Source organism: Carassius auratus, chromosome 46, assembly GCF_003368295.1.
Source record: "Carassius auratus strain Wakin chromosome 46, ASM336829v1, whole genome shotgun sequence".
Classification (NCBI taxonomy): Eukaryota; Metazoa; Chordata; class Actinopteri; order Cypriniformes; family Cyprinidae; genus Carassius; species Carassius auratus.
In genome coordinates, this window is record NC_039288.1 from 7264906 (window position 1) to 7285004 (window position 20099).

Sequence of the window (20099 nt, forward strand, 5' to 3'; positions counted from 1 at the left end):
GTTGTCTCAAAAACAACTTCCCTGCAACATTTTGGGAACATTGTTTTATGGCTGTAAAAAAAATAGTATTGTTAAAAATTATTATTATTATTATTATTATTATTATTATTATTATTTATTTGTTTACTATAAAAGCTAAATTTGTGTCAAAATAACTTAGATAAATCAAATAAAAGCATACGTTTTAACATTGATAGAAGCAAGTCAAGATGAAAGTAGCAAAACATTTAAAGCCGCAGTAGGGAACTTTTGACGCTCTAGCGGTTAATAAACAGAACTGCTTGCGTCTTGCGGAAGAACATCGTAGCCAGAACTACTTCTCTCTGTTTATGTCTATGAAGAATCACAAAGGTACTGGGTTACTCCGCCGCGGTATCCCCGAAGCAATCTAAAATAGTCCGAATATAAACACTTATTATAGGTGCACCCTAGTGATTCAGGACAAGCTATAAACACGGTTTGGAAAATTGATTCATGGTGTACCCGCTTATTTTGTTCATTTTTCTCCATTTTGAACACAAACAAAGTTACGGAGCGCAGCTCTGATTGGTTGTTTTCTTACCGGGAGCGGTCTGTAACTGCAAATGGCAATAGGAGCACTGGGAGGAGCCAGAGGAGCTTGATTTTTTCGCAGATTATCTGTCTCATATTCTACTGTCAGGACATAATGACAGGTTTAACAAATATGTAAAAAATATATTTTTACAAAAGTTCCCTACTGCAGCTTTAATAATTGACAACTGTTTTACGATACCAATGTCCAGTGATGATAACTACCTTTTTTTCCTCAAATGTCTCCATTTTTTAATGGGAAATGTATCATTTATGTAATTCATGTTATTTCTAACTGAGAAAAGAAAATGAACATTTTACTATTTTTGCCATGCAAATAAGAGTGTGTGTATAATTTAAAACTTTATCTGCTAGTTTTTTAAAATTATTACTTCCCAACTAGAAATAAATCTACCATTTCCTTCATGGTTTTTTTTTTTTTTTTAATGAACATTGAAGATATCACTTCCACTACCCTGCTTCTAGCATTTTTAAATGTGAATGGCCCCTTACACTGCACATGTTCATTCCCTTTTAAAAAGAGATTCTTGTAAGAGCCTGTTCACTACAATGACAATAACTCTATAAAAATACAATTTTAGTAATCTTTGTAATTCTATGAGAATAAGTTCACACTACGGTTATAACAAGAAAGACACAGAGGAACGATACAGTATCATTCAACTCACTTTCAGAGTATTTTTTTCCCCAGCTAACAAATTATAATTTCACTGACAGCCAATCAGAATCCCAAAAGCTTGAGCTTTTAAAGTGCACACTCACAATGAACACAACATTATAGTGTGGATGCCAGTATCATTATCTTTCTTGGTCCATTTATAATGCTCACGAAGGCTCAAAGTGATGCTTTATACCATATATGATGTGATATATGAAATATAAAACCATATTTGGCCTCTGTGAACAGCTGGCTGTTGGTACTGAGCTGATAAATTGAATGTGTTTTGGTGTACACAGTGTCATAATAGAGGGCACGTGCACACAAAACACTTCAGAGAGACTTCTAGATCAGCCTTATACCTTAGCCTTGGTGCTTGTGCTAGAGCAGTATTTTTGGAGGTTTAAATGAAAAGAAGCAGTGTAAAAAAGGGAGACTGTCAATGAACAAGAAAGCCAATGCCAGTCTATGTGGCATCCCTGCTGAGAAGAGAAGGGCAGACGGAAACCTGTAGACTTCAGATATTTACTCACTCAATCTCTGTTGCTGTCACGTTTTAGGATCAAGTGCTCCTGTGTCTCCAGGGTCTTATCTGTGACTGCGTGTGTGGGTCGGGCATGAAGGCAGCAGGGGGCCAGTTCTCCCAGTCCCAGCACGTGTGAGCTTTGCAGACCTGTGGCCTTGAATACTAAGCGCAAGGCTCCGGTCGTGTATCTTCTTGCCTGTTAGCTGTCAGTTATCATGGCTCCTCAGCCCTTCCTCTAGAAAATAAAAAAAACACACTCAGACAAGTACATCAAGCTGCGCTTCAAACTGGCATATCTGTTTTAAATTGCGGTTGCACGTCGTGGTTTAACATCAGACCCCTGCAGGTTGTGCTTTTTGAAACAGCAGCTCTAATGATGGAAAGAGGAAGTGACAAAACACTTCACTTTTAACAGTTCGTAAACTGTTTAGATTAATGTTTACTTGATGCTGATGTGAACGTGCATAATTTCTAATCTGATCGGGTACTTTCTGTAAATTTCTTAAAATATTTTAAATCAAGTATAATCAAATGTATCTTTAATTTATGACCAATACAAGTTTACCTACTGTATATTTATGAAAACTTTCAGAGTGGGTTTCAGAGTGGGTTTAGAATTGACACATCTTAATAAATCCCCCCCGGTTTAAATCGAGTTCAGTGGGCTCACAATGCTTGCTATAAACATTGTCTGTCACCTCAGGGTTTGATCCAGAGTTTATGATTAATTCTGGAGCGTGTGCACTTGAAAGTGAGACATCTGCAGGGAACAGCCAATCGCAGAAAATCTAAGAGTGTCAGTTTGATTCATTTCACTTTATGGTTGTTATGAAAAAAAGCATGAATTTAAATGCATTGTGAAATGCATTTAAATGCAATTTCACAAAAGTTTTAGAATGCAGCTGAAAGAAAATGTCTATATTGATGTAAATGAATCAACTGAATTTATACAATTAATAACTGATGTAGGTTCACAAAGAGCTTAAAAGAAAACATGCAAGCTTAATCGTTTTAAAAGGTTTATATTTAATTAAAATAAAAAGTTGTTAAAAATATTTATAATGTTTCCAAGTCATTTAAAGGAACATTTCACTCAAAAACGTAGATTTGCTGAAAATTTACTAACCCTCAGGCCGTCCAAGATGTAGAAGAGTTTGTTTGTTCATTGAAACATAATTAATCATTTGCTCACCAATTAACAAATAAACAAACCCATTATTAAGATGTTTTTAACTTCAAACTCGAGTCCTCTCTTCATAATATTTCTTTCACCGGTGAAAAAGTCATCTCATCTTTAATCAGGAGAGAAATATGCACAGATCCAGCTAAATTACAAGAGAAAACGGTACAAAACGGTTCTAAACAAATATGGGAGATAGATCATTGGATTTGTATGTGAGAGGACAACAAGGGATGGACTTTTTCTCTGGAGGAAGTGTCATTATGGATTGTGGACTCATATTTTTGCCAGAAGCAACTGTTTTAAAACCAAAATGCTGTTGATTATATTTTAATAATGTAATAAAGGGTGTCTATTGAATTTTGTTTTAATTTATTATTAATTGCTAGAAAACATCTAATGAGCAAAACCGCAAACTGTTTAGATAATGTAATAGGGGTGCAAAAGATTCCCCATATGAAACAGTTTGACCATTTGTTGACAAATAAAAGAAGCAGTTTTAAACCTTCTGATTGTCACATTTTCTGATTTTCTCCCCCTCCCACCCCCCCAACATCCCTCCACTCACACATCCCCAGCTTGGTGTCTGTCACCCACCTCAACACAGTGTTACTGCTGCATGTGAGAGCTACTCTTTGCCATCAGCACTGGTCTGGTGGCTTACATGTAAAAAAGAAATCTCCTGTTTTTATCGAATAACACGCTGTCTAATTCATCATCATATCACCACATCTCACGATTTGACATAAAGGATGTTCAAATCATCAGTGCATGCATGTCAAGAATCACTTGTCTTTCATGACTGCTTTTGAAATGAGCTGATTTGCACATCATATTGCACACTATATATACACTTGTTGTATTGTCATATTTCTCTGGCAACCATTAGTCTGTGACACACAGCTCTTGATGAGTCTGAATGCCCCATCTCAGAGCGATACACCAGTGTTGTGCTGAGCATACTGCTATAATTGCCTTCAGGTAGCAAATCCCCTGAAGCATTTAATGCTCTTTATGTTATGGAAGCATTTCGCTCACATGCACCCTCTCTCGCTCCGGCTGAAATCATAACATGTAGGAGCGGATTTGCACAGCAGATGAAATTAAATGATGAAAACGGGCTTATAATTGCAACCAGTGTAAACAAAGCCCTGGAAAATCTCCTTATGACTTTCTATTTAAAGAGTCTAAGACAGCACAGCTTCAACATAGTACAACAGTTTAGCATTTTGATGCATTTTATATATGAAATATCACTTTTTATAAACTATATAATATTTTTTTCTATATAAATGTGAATGTAATATAATGGGATAACAGTTAATAGTTGGTAGTTTGTTCGGGATTTGGTGTCTTTTGAGATATTGAGAAAGTTTAACTCAGCATTAAAGAGACTGAAAGTCTTGTCAAAGAAAATAAAAGTGCCTTCAGGACAGGAACAAAAAGTCTTGTAATCGCTGTATTAAAGAAAAGAGCTGGAATAGCATTAAACGCAAGATGTCAAACAAAGATAAATAAAAACACTGCATATCTGAGTAAATGTATGTGTGGTGAGAGAAATAGTGGTAATGTCTGAGAAAAATAGCAGAGGTTAAGCAATCAAAGCTGCTTAATCGAGAATAAGGTGTCAAAGTGAAATGCCATTTCAGAGGGAGGGTGACATAGAGAGACTGAGCAAGAGAGAGAGAGAAAGAGAGAGAGACTGAGAGGTATTCACGGTGAAGGATGCACACACACAGTCTTGTGCTGGCGAGGACGGCACCTCATCTTTGGAGATTGTGACGAGGCAGATTCAGCCAGAGTTTGTGCCGGTGTGATGTGACGAGAGAGTGAGGACTAGGACTGAGACTGAACCTGAGGTCTGGCCATGTCTGAGTTCAGGTCCAGAGTGCGCTGTCGGAGAGCAGGTGTCCGTGCTGCCGCCGCTCTCATCGGACTCCTCCACCGTTCCCGCAAGCGGTGTGAGAGACGGAGACTGACGGAGACAGACGGCCAGTGGTGGGTGAACGTCATTGTGGGTCGTATGTGTCTGTTTGTGGTGGAGAGAATGTTTTGGAGGACTTACAGGGCCTACAGTACACGTCCTGCACACTTTATGCGCTAGTTGTTACTTAGTGATTTTTGGTGCTCTCTGGCCAAAAAAAAACAAGGGATTTTTCAATAGCTTTACAATTGTATAAATAATATAATTTACAGTAATAGTAATTGATGAGGATAAATATAAACAAATTGTTCAGTGTAGTATAGCAGACATGTTTTATGTCAGTACTGTACTTGATTCAGTCATGTTGATATCTTAGTTTGTAATATTCTATTTTAACATATATATAATATTTATTTCCTAGGAAATTGAATAATGAGTATTTCTGAGAGGAAATGTGTTTTTTTTTACTTGGGGTTTAAGTTGTATTTGTTTTTAAGAAGATGTTCTATAAAAAAAGATGATGATAGACAGATTTTTATGTACAAAAGCATCTTATGCGAAATTACCCACAATCACTCCTGCTGTGTTTTCCAGGAAAGGTGTTTTCATGTTGACTGAAATGACAGACAATGTGACAATAAGCTGTTCACATCCTCCCAGAGGTGTGAAGATTGTTCTTCTGGTCAGGATGTGTTGTTTACTTCATTTGGTGCCATTTGTTCAGTATATTTCTGTGTGCATATTGGTCCAAATATGAGTTAAGGTATCATACGTTTTTGTGTGTATATGTACTTTGTACATGCAGACTGGATTCTTTTGCCTTGTTTTGTGAGTGTTGAGTATGTGAGTAAAATACCTTGTCAAGCGTAATGAACGATATGTCGCTTGCTCCCTAATATGAATTGTATGTATTGTATGTATTGATGGATTTATGGGATCTATTTACAGAGAGCTTATGAAGGATTGGGTGGGTATTTTTAGAGCCTTGTTCATTTCTGTCTCTAACCTCCCCCTTGCTCCCCCTTCCTCTCTGTTTCTCTGTCCGCACCTCACTTATGAAAAGAGAGGAGGAAAGGAAAATTAATTTTGAGTAGGAGCCTCTAGATCCTCAACCTGTCAGCCTCCTGTCCTGAGAACTCATTTAAAGAACAGATTGCCCATCTTTGGCCCCTTTTTTATTGATGATCTTGAAATCATATGAGGGTCAAAAAGGAGAGGTTCATCCCTGAGGAGTGAAATGAGACTGAGGCAATAGAGCTTTTCAGTGAGGATACTCTCTGTGTGAAGATGACACTGCAGATGACCATACAAAATTTAATTGTTAGCATTTAGAAGTGCACTTAGTATCATTTTTTTTATGTTTTACTAGCCTATTATACTGACATTTAGAAGTATGTATTGAGCATCATGTAATGATGGTAATTTTCAGCTACTGGTGCCACATTGAATAAATTCAAAGTCAGTTAGATTAAACTGTCAAAAATAAATACATATTTTTTTCACATATAAATATTTTTAATGCTGAAAAGAATAATGAGTATGTTACTGTCTGTGTATTTCAGTATATCTGATGAAACAAATGTTATTTTAAAAGTTTGGAATAATGATGAGTATGTCTCTGTGTTGCAGGAAGCACGAGTTGCTATCCATCTCCAATGTGCCCCTGGCAGACTGCCCTCCCTCTCCCCCCAGAACCGCCCCGCCCACCATGAAGGTAAGCGGCACATCTGATTCTCGGGTCCTGTTTTGAATTAGAACTGAAAGAAGTCAAATCAAGTCTCCAGTTAGCATTTCATAAATGGCTGATTATAAAGCAGCAATTATTGATTAATTTGGTTCACACAGATAAAACCGTCTTTTTTCTCTCTTTTCTGAAGTCAAGACCCTAGCACAGACCTGTAGCTGGTGATGTGCCCTGCTTACTCAGCAGACCGTGACTTCAAACATCATCCCCTCGGTAGTCTATATGTTCCTCAAAGGAGGAAGAAAAAAGAAGCAAACTCCAAAAAAATCACATTTTATGAGAATGAAAGAGTTTTTAAAAAAAAGCACTAAATGTACAGTAGTCACATACAGATGAATCAACTTTAGTTAGTAAACCTATTGCAGATATTCTTTTTTTTTGTGATTATAAACTACAGCTAGCTACACAGACAACTAAACAATCATATATAAAATTAAGGGTCCTAATACAGAACCCTGAGGAACCTCAAATTTTGTTTTATGTTTATAACAGATTTTCAGACTAACTTGTGTTGGTCAAACACTATCATTTGACATTCTATGAGATCAGCAACTAAAAAAAAACGTGTGTGTTAATATAACAGATTAACTTGTGTTTCTTCTTGTGAGGAATTCTGATATACTGTAAACTCAACAACTAAAATAGCCTTAACTGACAGTAAGTGCAGCTTGCTGCAGTAATACATAAGGAATTACAAGACTCTTCAACCACATGCATGTCATTCACACTTAGTAGACTGTACTGCATGCTGGCCTTGTTGTTGACTTGTTAAATAATGTGAAATAGTTGGCATGTTAAATGTTGGCCTAAATATGATATTTCTTTTCCAACAGTCAAATCAGTTTTTTGATATGCTGGACAAGATGGAGGTAAGAAATGAAATCCTTCATATATATATATATATATATATATATATATATATATATATATATATATATAGAGAGAGAGAGAGAGAGAGAGAGAGAGAGAGAGAGAGAGAGAGAAAATGCTAAAGTAGCTAAATTGGTGCTTAATTGGTTAATTCAGCTTTAAATAGAAACTATAGCTGTGGTTATTGCATTATGTGCCTCCCCACTCCTAAACTGTCAGTTGCTAACAATGCAACCTTTGACATTTTGACCCTGACCCTTTAGCAGGTTTCTGAGGTGGAGGAAATGAGGCCACAAATATTAAAGGTCAGAGGGTTTTAAAACATTTAACAAGATTACAACTCCGCTTAGTCCTTGTTTGCGTTTCAAACTTGGAGTATTTTCATTGCATGAGGTTAGCATTCTTCATTAATGTACTGTATGTAACATTAAATATTGTACAGTGGGTCTAAAAGTATGAAAATACTCTGAAAGTCAAATTTAAACCTAGATTTTAAATAATGGTTTAGAATTTTGAAAACAATAATAAAAAACAGTGCGAGGTCAAATGTAGAAAATAATTTTTAGATTTGATTTTATTTACGTGCAACTTCAGCTAAATGGGGAAATACTAAAACTAAAATATTCTGAAATTAATTTTTCAATTTGTTAAATAATAATAACATAAATAATTGTTAATAATATAACTTATAATGATGAGAAGGTATTAAATTAGACAGATGCAAAATAGAAGCATTTTGGACCCCATTTTATGCGTATTTTAAGCAAATGCTGGATTTAGCCATCTTACAAGCAAAATAAAAACAAAGACAACCACTAAAGAAATAATCATACCCTCAAATGCATGTGATCATTCAGATTGTCCAGACAGCCACATAAAAATGTCTGTTGTAAGCATGACTGTGAACCATTGTGTGGACTACATGTAATTTCTCATATAATGTAGTTGCATGAGCAATGTATGACGCATAACACGCTTTCTGTAACGACACAAGCATCCTTCTAAAGCATTGTGAAGATGTCCATTTACAGCATTACATTATGAAATTGTTATTATTACCCCTGCAGGAAGGTTACATTCCATACCCAAAGATAGAGGAGGTACAGCAATTTAAGTCCACATCTGTTACAATAATATTATATACTTCTAAAAACACTTTATTTTTCTCTTTCTAATTGTTTGATGTCTCTTTCAAAGGTGTTACAGCGGGGTGAGCCATACCCTCAGGTCATTCTGCCTCAGTTGGGGGGTTACTGGATAGAAGACCCTGATGCCCCTGATGCCATCCCGAGCTGGGAGAATGGCTTCTGTGATGAGGAAAATGGAGAAGGAAGCAATTCAGGAGAGTTTGGCTATAGACTGGAGAGTAACTATGCCATACGCGCATACCGCAAGCACTTTCTGGGCAGGGTGAGAACTCAGTAGTCGTGCAATTACATTCAGTAAAACCAATCCATATCATTATGGGGCAGACAAAATATTGGTTTAAGATCATTTTAAACCGATCACTCACAGGTTGTTTTATATTGTCAGAGCTGTGATAATTATAATTCAGTGCGTCTTGTTGATGCTGGCGATGAATTTGTTCGCAATTCAACCACTTTCTATTATCTGCCATCGGTCTTAGGAACATCTGAACTTCTACTGCACGGCCAGTAACCATGGCAACATCATACTGTCCCTCCGACACGAGGAGGTGAAGGAGCAAGAGTACCTGCACATCATTCTCAGGTAATAATAACCCTTTCAATCTCTTATGTGTAATTACATGATTGGTTCATTTTGAAACATTTGATTGCATTTTTCTATCAAATTCTGCCTCGCATAGGACTCCATCAAAGACAATCTATGACAAGATCCCTTTGGCAGGCTTGACTGAGCTCCCTAGTGTCCCTCAGTTAGCAAAGGTAATAATTATGCCCTGTAGAGATGGTCCACGGGTTTTAACCACTCAAGATCACCCTGACAGTCTCACTGATTAATGTAAAGAATTAAAAATCATTTCTGAAGTGTAAGAACAGTTATTTATCAGTATATCGTCTGCCGTTTTAAAAGGTTAGACTGATGTTTATGTGCACTAAAAAAAAATCCTTCCTTTAAATATATCCAAGCATTCAAAGGACATACTTGTTTATTTATTCTTTTCACCTCATTGTTTCGTGAGTCTGTCTCAAGTAATGTACCGAAGTATCGCAAAGAGGCTGTTTTTAAAGAATTAAATAAGTGAACAGTAGCTGGTCTGTTTGTTGTCTAAGTGGCTGTTTGGGTTTTTGTGTCATGTTTTCCCACTATAGATACTATGTGAAGACATTGTAGGTCTGAGATTTGGTCCTGTGTTGTACCCAAAGGTGAGTTCAATATTCATATTTTAATTAATAATATTTTAATATAATTATAAATAATATGATAGTGTATGCACTAGTGTTCACGGTTGGGGACTGTAATTTATTTTCAGTGAAATTAATATTTTTATTCAGTTTGACTCCATTAACAAATTGGTCAAAAGTGTCAGTAAAGTCATTTATGAAGTTACAAAAGATTTCTGTCAAATGAATGCTGTTCTTTTGAACCTTCTATTCCTCAAATTAGCCTGACAAAAAAACATATATTATTATATTAAATATTATATTATATATTGTTTCCAAAAAAATATTAAGGAGCACAACAGTTTTTAACACTGATAATAATAAGAAATGTTTCTTAGGCACCAAATCAGCATATTAGAATGATTTCTGAAGTATGTGCCACTGAAAACTGGAAATTAATAATTCACATTAATAAAATAAGTTTTCAAATATATTGAACTAGAAAGCAGTTATTTTAAAAATGCCATAATATTTCACAATATTACTGTTTTACTGGATTTTTTTAATCAAATAAATCCAGCCTTAGCGAGAAAGTCTTATTTAAAAAACCCTATAGACCCTTAATATTTTAACAGTAGTTTATAAAAAATAATGATTTATTTGTAGATGTATTTGTCAATTGTTTGATAATTCCTTAGTCATTCCCACAATGATTTTGCAATATATATATATATATATATATATATATATATATATATATATATATATATATATATATATATATATATATATATAGATAGATAGATAGATAGATAGATAGATAGATAGATAGATAGATAGATAGATAGATAGATTATTATTTTTACATATGAATGTTTTTTATTTTTTGTTTGTTATTTTATTTACATTTATTTAGCACAAAAACAAAACATTTAATTAAAATGTACTTTGTTAGGTTTTAAAATGTAAAAAAAAAAAATAGATATAAAATTCAAAATTAAGGCAACATTTTTGGGGGGCCACTCTATGTTGCAATTTAAAATATAAATGATTTATTTGAACTTTTTTTAATTACATGATGTTTATCCCTCAGATTAGTTTTATGAAGTCTGTGGGGGGATTTGCATATTTCATTAAAAACAATATTGCTTCTAGCCAAGAAGATATTAATGTGCCAGATAAAAACCCATTACACATTTAAAGATTATTAGCATGTTTGCAATGCACTATAACTCTTTCGTCATCTTGTTTATTAAAGTAACAAGATGGTTTTGTTTGGGAGGGGTTATTTCTGAAATTTTAGTGTAACTAAAGAGCTGTCAAAGCTGTACTGATGAGGAGCATATTATTTGTTTGAAGTGTATCTTTGTTTATGTTTGTTTGTTTGTTTGTTTGCAGGGCTCTCAATTAATAGTGAATTATGACGAGCATGAGTTAAACAACACATTTAAGTTTGGCGTCGTCTACCAAAAGTTTGGGCAGGTGAGGAAATGTGCTGAATGTGTGCAATTCACTGCCTGTTATAAATATCAAAGACGGCCAGACTGGGCTTCTCAGGGATACTTTAACAGAAGCTTTCACCAAAGCAATGAATCAAAACGTTTTTACTGTATGTGAAATGTATTATCTATTATTTTTTCACACTCACTTTCCTGCAGTTTCCTTCATTGTTTGCCATTCACTAATGTTTTCTGATACTCTCTGATGCTCACAGACCTCGGAGGTGGAGTTGTTCGGGAACAGCGAAGAAACTCCAGCATTTACAGAGTTCCTCCGAGTGCTGGGAGACTGTGTAGAGCTGCAGGATTTTAAAGGGTAAAATCTTAAACAGAGACTTAAAAAAGAAAGATGATTGTGAATAGTTAGGATGTGTGAATATATAAAAGCAGTGCTGGGTAGATTACTTACAAATTGTAGTCCTTTGCTGATTCCATAATCATTAACATTAACATAATCCATTATATTACACTTTTAGGTAACTTTTTGATCTTTTGGAATCTGATTATGTAATCCAGATTACATGCACTGTACCCAGAACTGTATAAAAGTGCAGCTTTTCGATTTCTCCACCCAAAATCCTTAAATTCCAGTCGTGCTGTTTCATCAGTAAATACTTGTACTTCCAGTATATTTTCTCTCTGTGTCTTATATTAAGATTTCGAGGTGGTCTGGACGTGTCTCACGGTCAGACGGGGTCTCAGTCAGTCTACACTGTGTTCAGAGGACAGGAACTCATGTTCCACATCTCCACCAAACTCCCTTATACTGAGGGAGACATCCAGCAGGTGCTCACTATGATTGAAATCTACACAATTCCAACGTCCAGAGACAGCATGTCATTCCCTGTATGTTTGTTTTTTCCTACACGTAGGTCCAAAGGAAGCGCCACATTGGGAATGACATAGTGGCGGCAGTTTTTCAAGAGGAGGCCACACCTTTTGTGCCTGACATGATCGCTTCCAATTTCCTCCATGCCTACATTCTAGTTCAAGTGGAAAACCCCGGAACAGATGACACCACATACAAGGTTTGTCATCATTTATTTTGTAAAATGTTTAAGCAAAAAGTAATGTAGTTACTGAGAGTGTTTGCAGATTATGGAAATTATTTGTGGTGATTGTAACTGTATGTTGAATGTAATTATATGTAGGTGTCTGTCACAGCACGTGAAGATGTGCCTCAGTTCGGCCCTCCGCTTCCCAATCCACCCATCTTTAAAAAGGTAAATTATTGCACCACAGCTTCCACACTGCATTTTTTATATCAGAATTGTAGTACAGAGCCCCTAAAGGGATCTTTGCAAAAATATAAAATACTCAGACTATCACACAAGAAACTTTTTTATGGCAAGCCAAATGAGTCAGAATTACGCTATAAATAAATCACATTTACATACAAAACAATGTTTTTTTATGGCATTTAAAATAGCATTGGCACCATAAAATACGCCATCCTGATAGCAGACAATGTCATTAACGTGCGTAAGCAGTAAAAAAAAATTATTAATGTAATAGCATTTTAATGTTTGTAAAATGTGTCGCATTTAATGCTGTTTAGCTTGCCAAATCTATTTACTTGCGTACATATGATAATTTTCTTGTCTTCTTGTACACACACAAAAGTCTGTATTTTTTTTTTTTTTTTTGCAATGGTCCCTTTAGGGCACCGTATTTTTGCCTTGTTTTCCATTTAAAATATATTATCACCCTTGAAAAATATTAGGTTACTTGGAGAAATTTTGCATAATATATAAATACATTTTTACCTTTAAAGCATAAATCTAACAGTTTTTAGTTGAGGGTATGCTTAAAACAAGAAAGGAAAACAGGTGTATTTTCTGAATATTTTATTAATTTTTGCTTTTCAAGTAAATTGATCTTGTTTTATCGATATTGCAATATTTTTACGGGAAAGCAAAGGAAAAACGAATAAAGAAAATGACATTTTGCAGGGCCGCCAGTTTGCTGTCACATTATTGTTTTTCTGAAGGCCACATTGCTTATTACAGGCAAGATTTTGTCACGTCATTGTCTTTTAAGGCTGCTCTTGCATCTTTTTTATATTTGCCGTGTCATTCTATTCTTACTTAGGGGCCAGAATTCAGAGAGTTTCTGCTGACCAAGCTCATCAATGCAGAGTTGGCATGCTACAGGTCAAGCCGATTTGCCAAGCTTGAGGTGAGGAAACAATAGAGCATCATTTACTACCACATTAAAGTTCTAATGTACATATGAACAGCAAATGCCTGATAAAATTCTGACCCCATTTTTTTTTATGGTAGTGTCTACCATTGGGGTTTCTGGGCCTCCAAATTTTAAAACAGTAAGATCAGTTGCAATAGAACATGTCATAATATGTTTTGTGTTTGTGAAATAGGAGAGAACGCGAACCGAACTGCTAGATAATCTTCATAATGAGTTACACAAGCGCACACAGTCAATGCTGGGCCATCCCCTCAGCGCAGACGAAGAGAGGATGGAGAACGGAGGACATGGAGGAATACTGGAGTCTATTAAGGTATTAAATCAAAAAGATCAGCCGTCATATTCACATGCAGCTTGTCAAAATGGTGAACTATCCTTTTAATGTGTTTGTGTCTGTCTCAGCGGGCGATGCGCGTGCGCAGTCACTCTATGGAGGCGATGGTGGGCTCCCAGAAACACGGCCGCTGCTCTCCGGTTGGTGGAGGCGTACCCACCAGCCTGAGCGGAGTCGGTCTGACACACAGCAACACCGAGGCTGCCAAGAACTCTGTGAGCATCTTCTTATGTCCACAACACAGATACACAAATAAACTGCATCTGAATGGCCAAGTTAGTGTGGTAACAGCCAGAGTGTAGTAACTATGAAATTCACTTTTATTATTTTAATATAACTTGATTTGTTTCATTAACCATGCATATGATAAATAAATAAAAAAGCTTTTTTATAAATTTTTAGTCTCCAGTGAAGAGCCCGGTGAAGAGACGCTCGGGGCTGTTCCCGCGGCTGCACACCAGTATGGACGGACAGCCAGAGCGCCACAGACGCAGGTCTGACAAATACACAACAAATACATATTTAATAAATATGCTAATATTTACATGTATACAAATTACTCATGGTGTACTAAAAATATTGTTATTATATAGATGATATTATAAAAACAACAGAATTGAATAATTGTTTCCAGAATTAAACAATTGTCTTTTGCATTGTTTTTATCTTAAATAATTTTTTTAAATATTACATTTAGATAATTATTATTATAATTTCTTGCAAGTATTGTAAATATAATGAAATGTATAAAATGTGTACCGGTATTATATGTGTTACCCGTTGACCACAAAGCCAGTCTTAAATGTCATGAGATTTATACATCATCTGAAACTTGATGTACTGTATGGTTTATTAGGAAAAAGTTGCCCAAATTAATTCTTAGCAATGCATATTATTAATCAAAAATTATGTTTTGATATATTTACAGTAGCAAATGTACAAAATATCTATCTAAAAATCTATAATTTTGACCCATACAAGTTTTTTTTTTTTTTTTTTTGGCTATTGCTACAAGTATATCCCAGCGACTTAAGACTGGTTTTGTGGTCCAGGGTCACATATATGTTACATACTACATATATTATATATTAAATAAAATATAAACATTTACTTTTTAATGAGTTGACAGCTTTTGAAATATTATTATACTGTATCATAAAATTTGAGATAGGTAAAAAAAAAAAAACATTAAACACATTTATTTGCACTTTGACAGCTCTGCAAACACATTACACACACATACACGCATGCTCTAAAATGCTAGACAATTGAGAAATTAATTTTTCTTTGGTTTGTCTGTTATTTTAGTGTCCTGTGTGATCAAAGAAGTCTAGATGTTGGTCCCCATTCACAGGAAGTGAGATCAGAGACGTCGTCCAATCCTAGCTCTCCAGAGATCCTGATCAATGAGAAGTACATTTTCTGTTTCGGTACCTAATAAATGTGTTTTTCTTAATAGCTAAGAATACTTTCTTTCATTTTTTCCTCTCTGTTTTTACAGGCCATCTCTCAAGCTGAAGGAGGTCAGTGGAAGACCAGATATCTCTCACTCTTCTTCCAGCACCAGCAGCTTCAGCAGTGCTGCAGGAGACCTAGAGACTCTGGAGGAGAACGAACCTGTATGTTCATGTGTCTTCATGTTCATTAATGTTGCTATGAGAAGTGTGCATGTTAAATCCGTTCTCTCATGTCTTCAGAGCAGCCTCCAGATTTCTCCTAGTCTCTCCCCAGTCTTTGGCTCTCTGAGCGCCGAGGGACAGGGTGCAGGCGCGCCAGTAATCATGTGCCGCAGTCCAACAGGTATTTGAGATGCTTCCCCTCACATTCGACATTTACATTCAATTATAATGAGTTATATGTTTTTGAATATCTCTCTATTAATAGATTTTAGGAATAAGATCTCGCCCAGATCCAATCTGAAGTTCCGCTTTGACAGATTGAGCCAGTCCGCTGCCGTAAGACTTGATCCGATGACTTTGTTTTTGCTCTTTCATTCTCTATCTTTCTCTGTAGTGTTTCTATGGTTGTTTAGTCATTTGGTTGAGAGTGTGTGTGTGGTTCAGTGTAAGTTTATTCATTGATTTGTAACTTTTTTTTTTTTTTCACAGGGACAGTAGCAAAGAGAATGTCAAAGACGACCAGAACCATTGTAAGTTACTCATGAAATTCATAAACGGTACATAGTCTTGGGGGAGACGTAAAACTAGAGGCTGCATATACTGAAATTATTATTTCTTAATTTTTCACACCACAAAACCAGTCTTAAGTGTACATTCTTTCAAAATTGAGATTTACACATCAACTGAAAGCTGAATAAATAAGTTTTCCGTTGATGTATGGTTTATTAGGATTGGACAATATTTGGCTGAAACACAACTATTTGAAAATATGGAATCTGAGGATGCAAAAAAAATCTAAATACTGAGAAAATCACCTTTAATGTTGTCCAAATTAATTCTTAGCAATGCATATTACTAATAAAAAAAATACGTTTTGGTATATCTTAATATAAATATCTTCATGGAACGTGATCTTTACTTTAAAAATTAAAGGTTTTGACCCATACAATGTTTTTTTGGCTATTGCTACAAATATCCAGGGATAGTGCTCCAGGGTCACAAATTATAAAGACAGCTTTTAATTTCATATCTGAAGACTCATTTAGTCGTTCTATCATTTTGGGTACATATAATATCCATTGATGATCATTTTTAATTTTTCTAACCATTTTCTTCAGAAGTATCTTAGGTTATCCTTTAAGAAAAGACTAGTATAGTAAAATAATACTATAAATAATATGTGCACCCTGTGTTTCACTTTGCTTAAAATTGTCTTGATGTCTCTTAAATGACCGTATTCACAGTGTCTGGTTTTGAAGTGAGCGTGTGAGTTCAAAATAATGGATAAAAAATGTAAAAAAATCTACTTCAGAAGAATTCTTTTTTTAAATTGAGTTTAAATTCTGTTTTGTTCTTTGTTTTATTTTTCTCAGAACTCCCTAGAATGTGTCGAGGCCCATGGGGTCCTCAGACAGGATTTATACTATTTTGATAACATTTACAGATAGTTTAGCCGTTCCTTTCTTGTCATTTTGACAGAAAAAAAAAACGTATCTGGTGTGATGTGTTTAGAAACATTTTCACAGTAAAGAATGCTGATTTTAAACTCCCCTGCAAAAATAGACCAGGAGAGAGACATGAGTTAAAGGGATAGTTCACTCAAAAATGATAATTCTGTCATTAATTACAAACCCTCATGTCGTTCCAAACCTGTAAGACCTTTGTTCATCTTCAGAACACAAATTAAGATATTTTTGGTGAAATTTGAGGGCTTTTTGACCCTCCAAAGACAGCAAGGGTCCAAACACATTCAAGCCCCCCCCCCCCCCCAAATAACACCTTTATTCAACAATGGAATAAAATAGAGCATGACGGAAATTTAGAAGCATCCATCAGAGTGATGGACAATGATTATTTGAAGCACAACCTCTCAGATGACCTGTTATTGGTCATTAAAACCACTCTCATAATCATTGATTCTTTTTAAATTATGTTCATGTCAAAAATATATTTCTTATATGCTATTTACTAACCCCTTAACTCTCCATCCAGAAAAGCAATGGATCAGCACTGAAGATCAAGCACTGTCAGGACTGAGAAGGAGAGAAATGAAGGAGGAACATCACAGGAACAAGCACACACGCTTCAGCACACAGTTAGCATCTCCTCTAGTTTCTGCTGCAGGTGGTCAACTGGCACTGACTCGGCACATTTATTGATTTTGCACATTTTGAAGTCTTTCACAGTAAAGAAATAAAGAAATAATCCAATATCTTGTGAGATAATGAAATACAAACTTGGATTAGCAGGTCAATAATAGTAACTTTCCTCACTTAATAGTAATAAAACAACACATTTTATTTTAATTAACAATATACCCAGCACCTGAAACATTCCACAGTGTTCTGAGACTCACATAAATGTACTTGACCAGCGCTATTACTGCTGGAAAAACTTGCCACAGAAGATATCATTATACAAATTAATTTAGTAACAAATCAATCTAAAATGCACTAGAGAGGTCATATAATAATACAATAGGCTAGCACAACATTGCTTTTCTCTGGAACACTCACATTTGAGCAAACCCTGAAAATCTGCCCTAAAATCAGCCATTGTTTGGAGATGTTTTCAGCCATTACTGTGTTCCCCGAAGAGTTATTTATAATATATATTATTAAAATAAAACTTGAAGTACTAAACTTTTTTGTGTATATTAAGTGTATATATTCATTGAGTATAGTCCATGGATCACAGAAAAATAAACCATTATTGTCACAAACAGCTGAAATGTGTTAAATGTGACACTTTTAAAGGGACTTTCTCCATTCAGTCTTTGGTAAAAATTATTTTTAGTTTCCTTATAGTATAAATTGCTTAACAAAAAGAGCTGTGTTAATTTATTTCTCTATGATTGTACTGTTACACGTGTAAAGGTTTCTGTATGGCAATGTTGATTTTGTTAAATAAAATATTGTATTTTGAAGCCTTTGTTCTATTTGTGAGCCATATTTAGCTACACAAACCCTGACTGTATAATTTACTGGACCTCTTATAAGTTTTGCAACAATATGTGCTATGATAAACAGCGATTTGTGACAGGATGTACAGACATACAGTGGCCCCAAAAATTATTTGGATGCTTAAACCACATTTATACACACATTAATATTTCCTGCAAGAATGTCATTGAGGTAAATAAATAAATAGTTACTGCAAACAACTGCTGGAAACAAGCTTTAGAACGATGATATGAGCTGTTTTTAATATGGCATTTAAAATGTCTTTTTTTTTCAAACTGTAGAATGTTTTATATTGTATAATTTAAAGCCAGACAATTTATGCTTTTTATAATAAAAGCTTTATTAGGTAACGCTTTATTTTAAGGTGTCATTGTTACACATATTACATGTACTTACTTTTATGATGACAATTAATTATGCATAAATACATGCAATTAACCCTAAGAATTAACCAAACCTTAACCTTAAAATAAGTACATGTAATTAATTAATATAACTCAGTACTTAAATGCATAGTTACACTGTAACAAAGACACCATAAAATAAAGTGTAACCCTTTGTTAAAATCATTTAGAATAAATTATCATTATTTACAATTGTCTCTGAACTTTTCCACAGACCCCCTAAAACCATCTTGTGGACCCCAGGCTAAGATTCTCTAAATTACAATAATATGAACCCGTGCCACTGTTTGTCAGAGACAGTGAAGTAAAACTTGTTTTACTTCACAAAAAGCATCATATGTATATTAGTTGTTTTTATTTTTTGGTATAGTATCTTTGAAGCAAACTTCTCAAGGTGAGAAAAACAACCTGGGAGCAAAACACACAAGTAAGCCTAAAAGCCATCCTTTAAAAAAAATAATAAAAAATCTGTTTTTATGGCCTATTTTAATGTCAAATGCATTATCCTAGTGGCCCCAGAAATCATTCCCAGGAACTATTTGTGAAGTCCCTAAAGCTTTTTTGGTTGTGCTTTTAATACAAGCAAGGCAGTAAAATGTCTTGTAAACATAATTTACACTAAATGTAGTTTGTAATTTAGGTTATAAATTATTTTAATTAACATTTACTATAGCAGACTGGAAAGATAATTACACTGATTCTACTCTTTTATATTAGGATTCTCTCTCTCTTTCTGACTCACATAATAATACATTTAATCCTAAATATGAATGTTAGAGAATGCTTAATCTTCTTTAGTCAAAGAGGTCAGGTCACAATTTGCAGCGTCTATGGAAAGCCGTTGTAACATTTAATCTATAAACTGTACTATATTTTTTTTCCTGTTACTAGTACTTATTTTTTAGATACTAGTATCTTTTCCATTAAGTACTAGTACTTATTCATTAACTACTAGGTACTTGTGCCTGTTCTTTAGGTACTAGTGTCTTTTGTAAAGTTACTATTACTTAATCATTAGATACTAGTACTTATTTATTAGGTACTAGTATTTATTAATTAGATACTAGTACTTATTGATTAGGTACTAGTATTTATTAATTAGATACTAGTACTTATTGATTAAATAATAGTACTTATTAATTAGATACTAGTACTTATTCATTAGATATTAATATTTATTTATAAGACACTAGTACTTATTCAGTAGATACTAGTACTTAATTCAATCGCGACTATTAACTTTTATATTGTTACTAGTAACAAATTTAATTTTTTTTGCTATTGACTTCTATGG

The 20099-nt window shown here is 34.5% G+C and overlaps 1 protein-coding gene across 5 annotated transcripts in view; it reads left to right on the forward strand.

The window, feature by feature from the left end:
- Positions 1 to 18362, forward strand: part of LOC113064018 (rap1 GTPase-activating protein 2-like) — a 33987-nt gene extending 15625 nt beyond the window's left edge. Inside the window, exons 1-24 of one of the 5 annotated variants that reach the window (XM_026234516.1) lie at positions 4432 to 4935; positions 6491 to 6575; positions 7439 to 7474; positions 7739 to 7780; positions 8543 to 8575; positions 8673 to 8885; positions 9103 to 9206; positions 9304 to 9382; positions 9770 to 9823; positions 11180 to 11263; positions 11496 to 11596; positions 11937 to 12066; positions 12153 to 12308; positions 12432 to 12503; positions 13372 to 13458; positions 13658 to 13798; positions 13888 to 14034; positions 14222 to 14313; positions 15128 to 15232; positions 15321 to 15438; positions 15517 to 15619; positions 15704 to 15774; positions 15928 to 15968; positions 17431 to 18362. In XM_026234516.1, coding sequence (XP_026090301.1) covers positions 4805 to 4935; positions 6491 to 6575; positions 7439 to 7474; positions 7739 to 7780; positions 8543 to 8575; positions 8673 to 8885; positions 9103 to 9206; positions 9304 to 9382; positions 9770 to 9823; positions 11180 to 11263; positions 11496 to 11596; positions 11937 to 12066; positions 12153 to 12308; positions 12432 to 12503; positions 13372 to 13458; positions 13658 to 13798; positions 13888 to 14034; positions 14222 to 14313; positions 15128 to 15232; positions 15321 to 15438; positions 15517 to 15619; positions 15704 to 15774; positions 15928 to 15936 — 2193 coding nt within the window. In that variant the 5' untranslated portion in view covers positions 4432 to 4804 and the 3' untranslated portion in view covers positions 15937 to 15968; positions 17431 to 18362. Of the gene's footprint in view, positions 1 to 4431; positions 4936 to 6490; positions 6576 to 7438; positions 7475 to 7738; positions 7781 to 8542; positions 8576 to 8672; positions 8886 to 9102; positions 9207 to 9303; positions 9383 to 9769; positions 9824 to 11179; positions 11264 to 11495; positions 11597 to 11936; positions 12067 to 12152; positions 12309 to 12431; positions 12504 to 13371; positions 13459 to 13657; positions 13799 to 13887; positions 14035 to 14221; positions 14314 to 15127; positions 15233 to 15320; positions 15439 to 15516; positions 15620 to 15703; positions 15775 to 15927; positions 15969 to 17430 lie in introns of those variants that run through there. The other 4 variants (XM_026234517.1, XM_026234519.1, XM_026234518.1 and 1 more) reach the window with 4 other exon arrangements.
- Positions 18363 to 20099: the final 1737 nt, after the last annotated feature.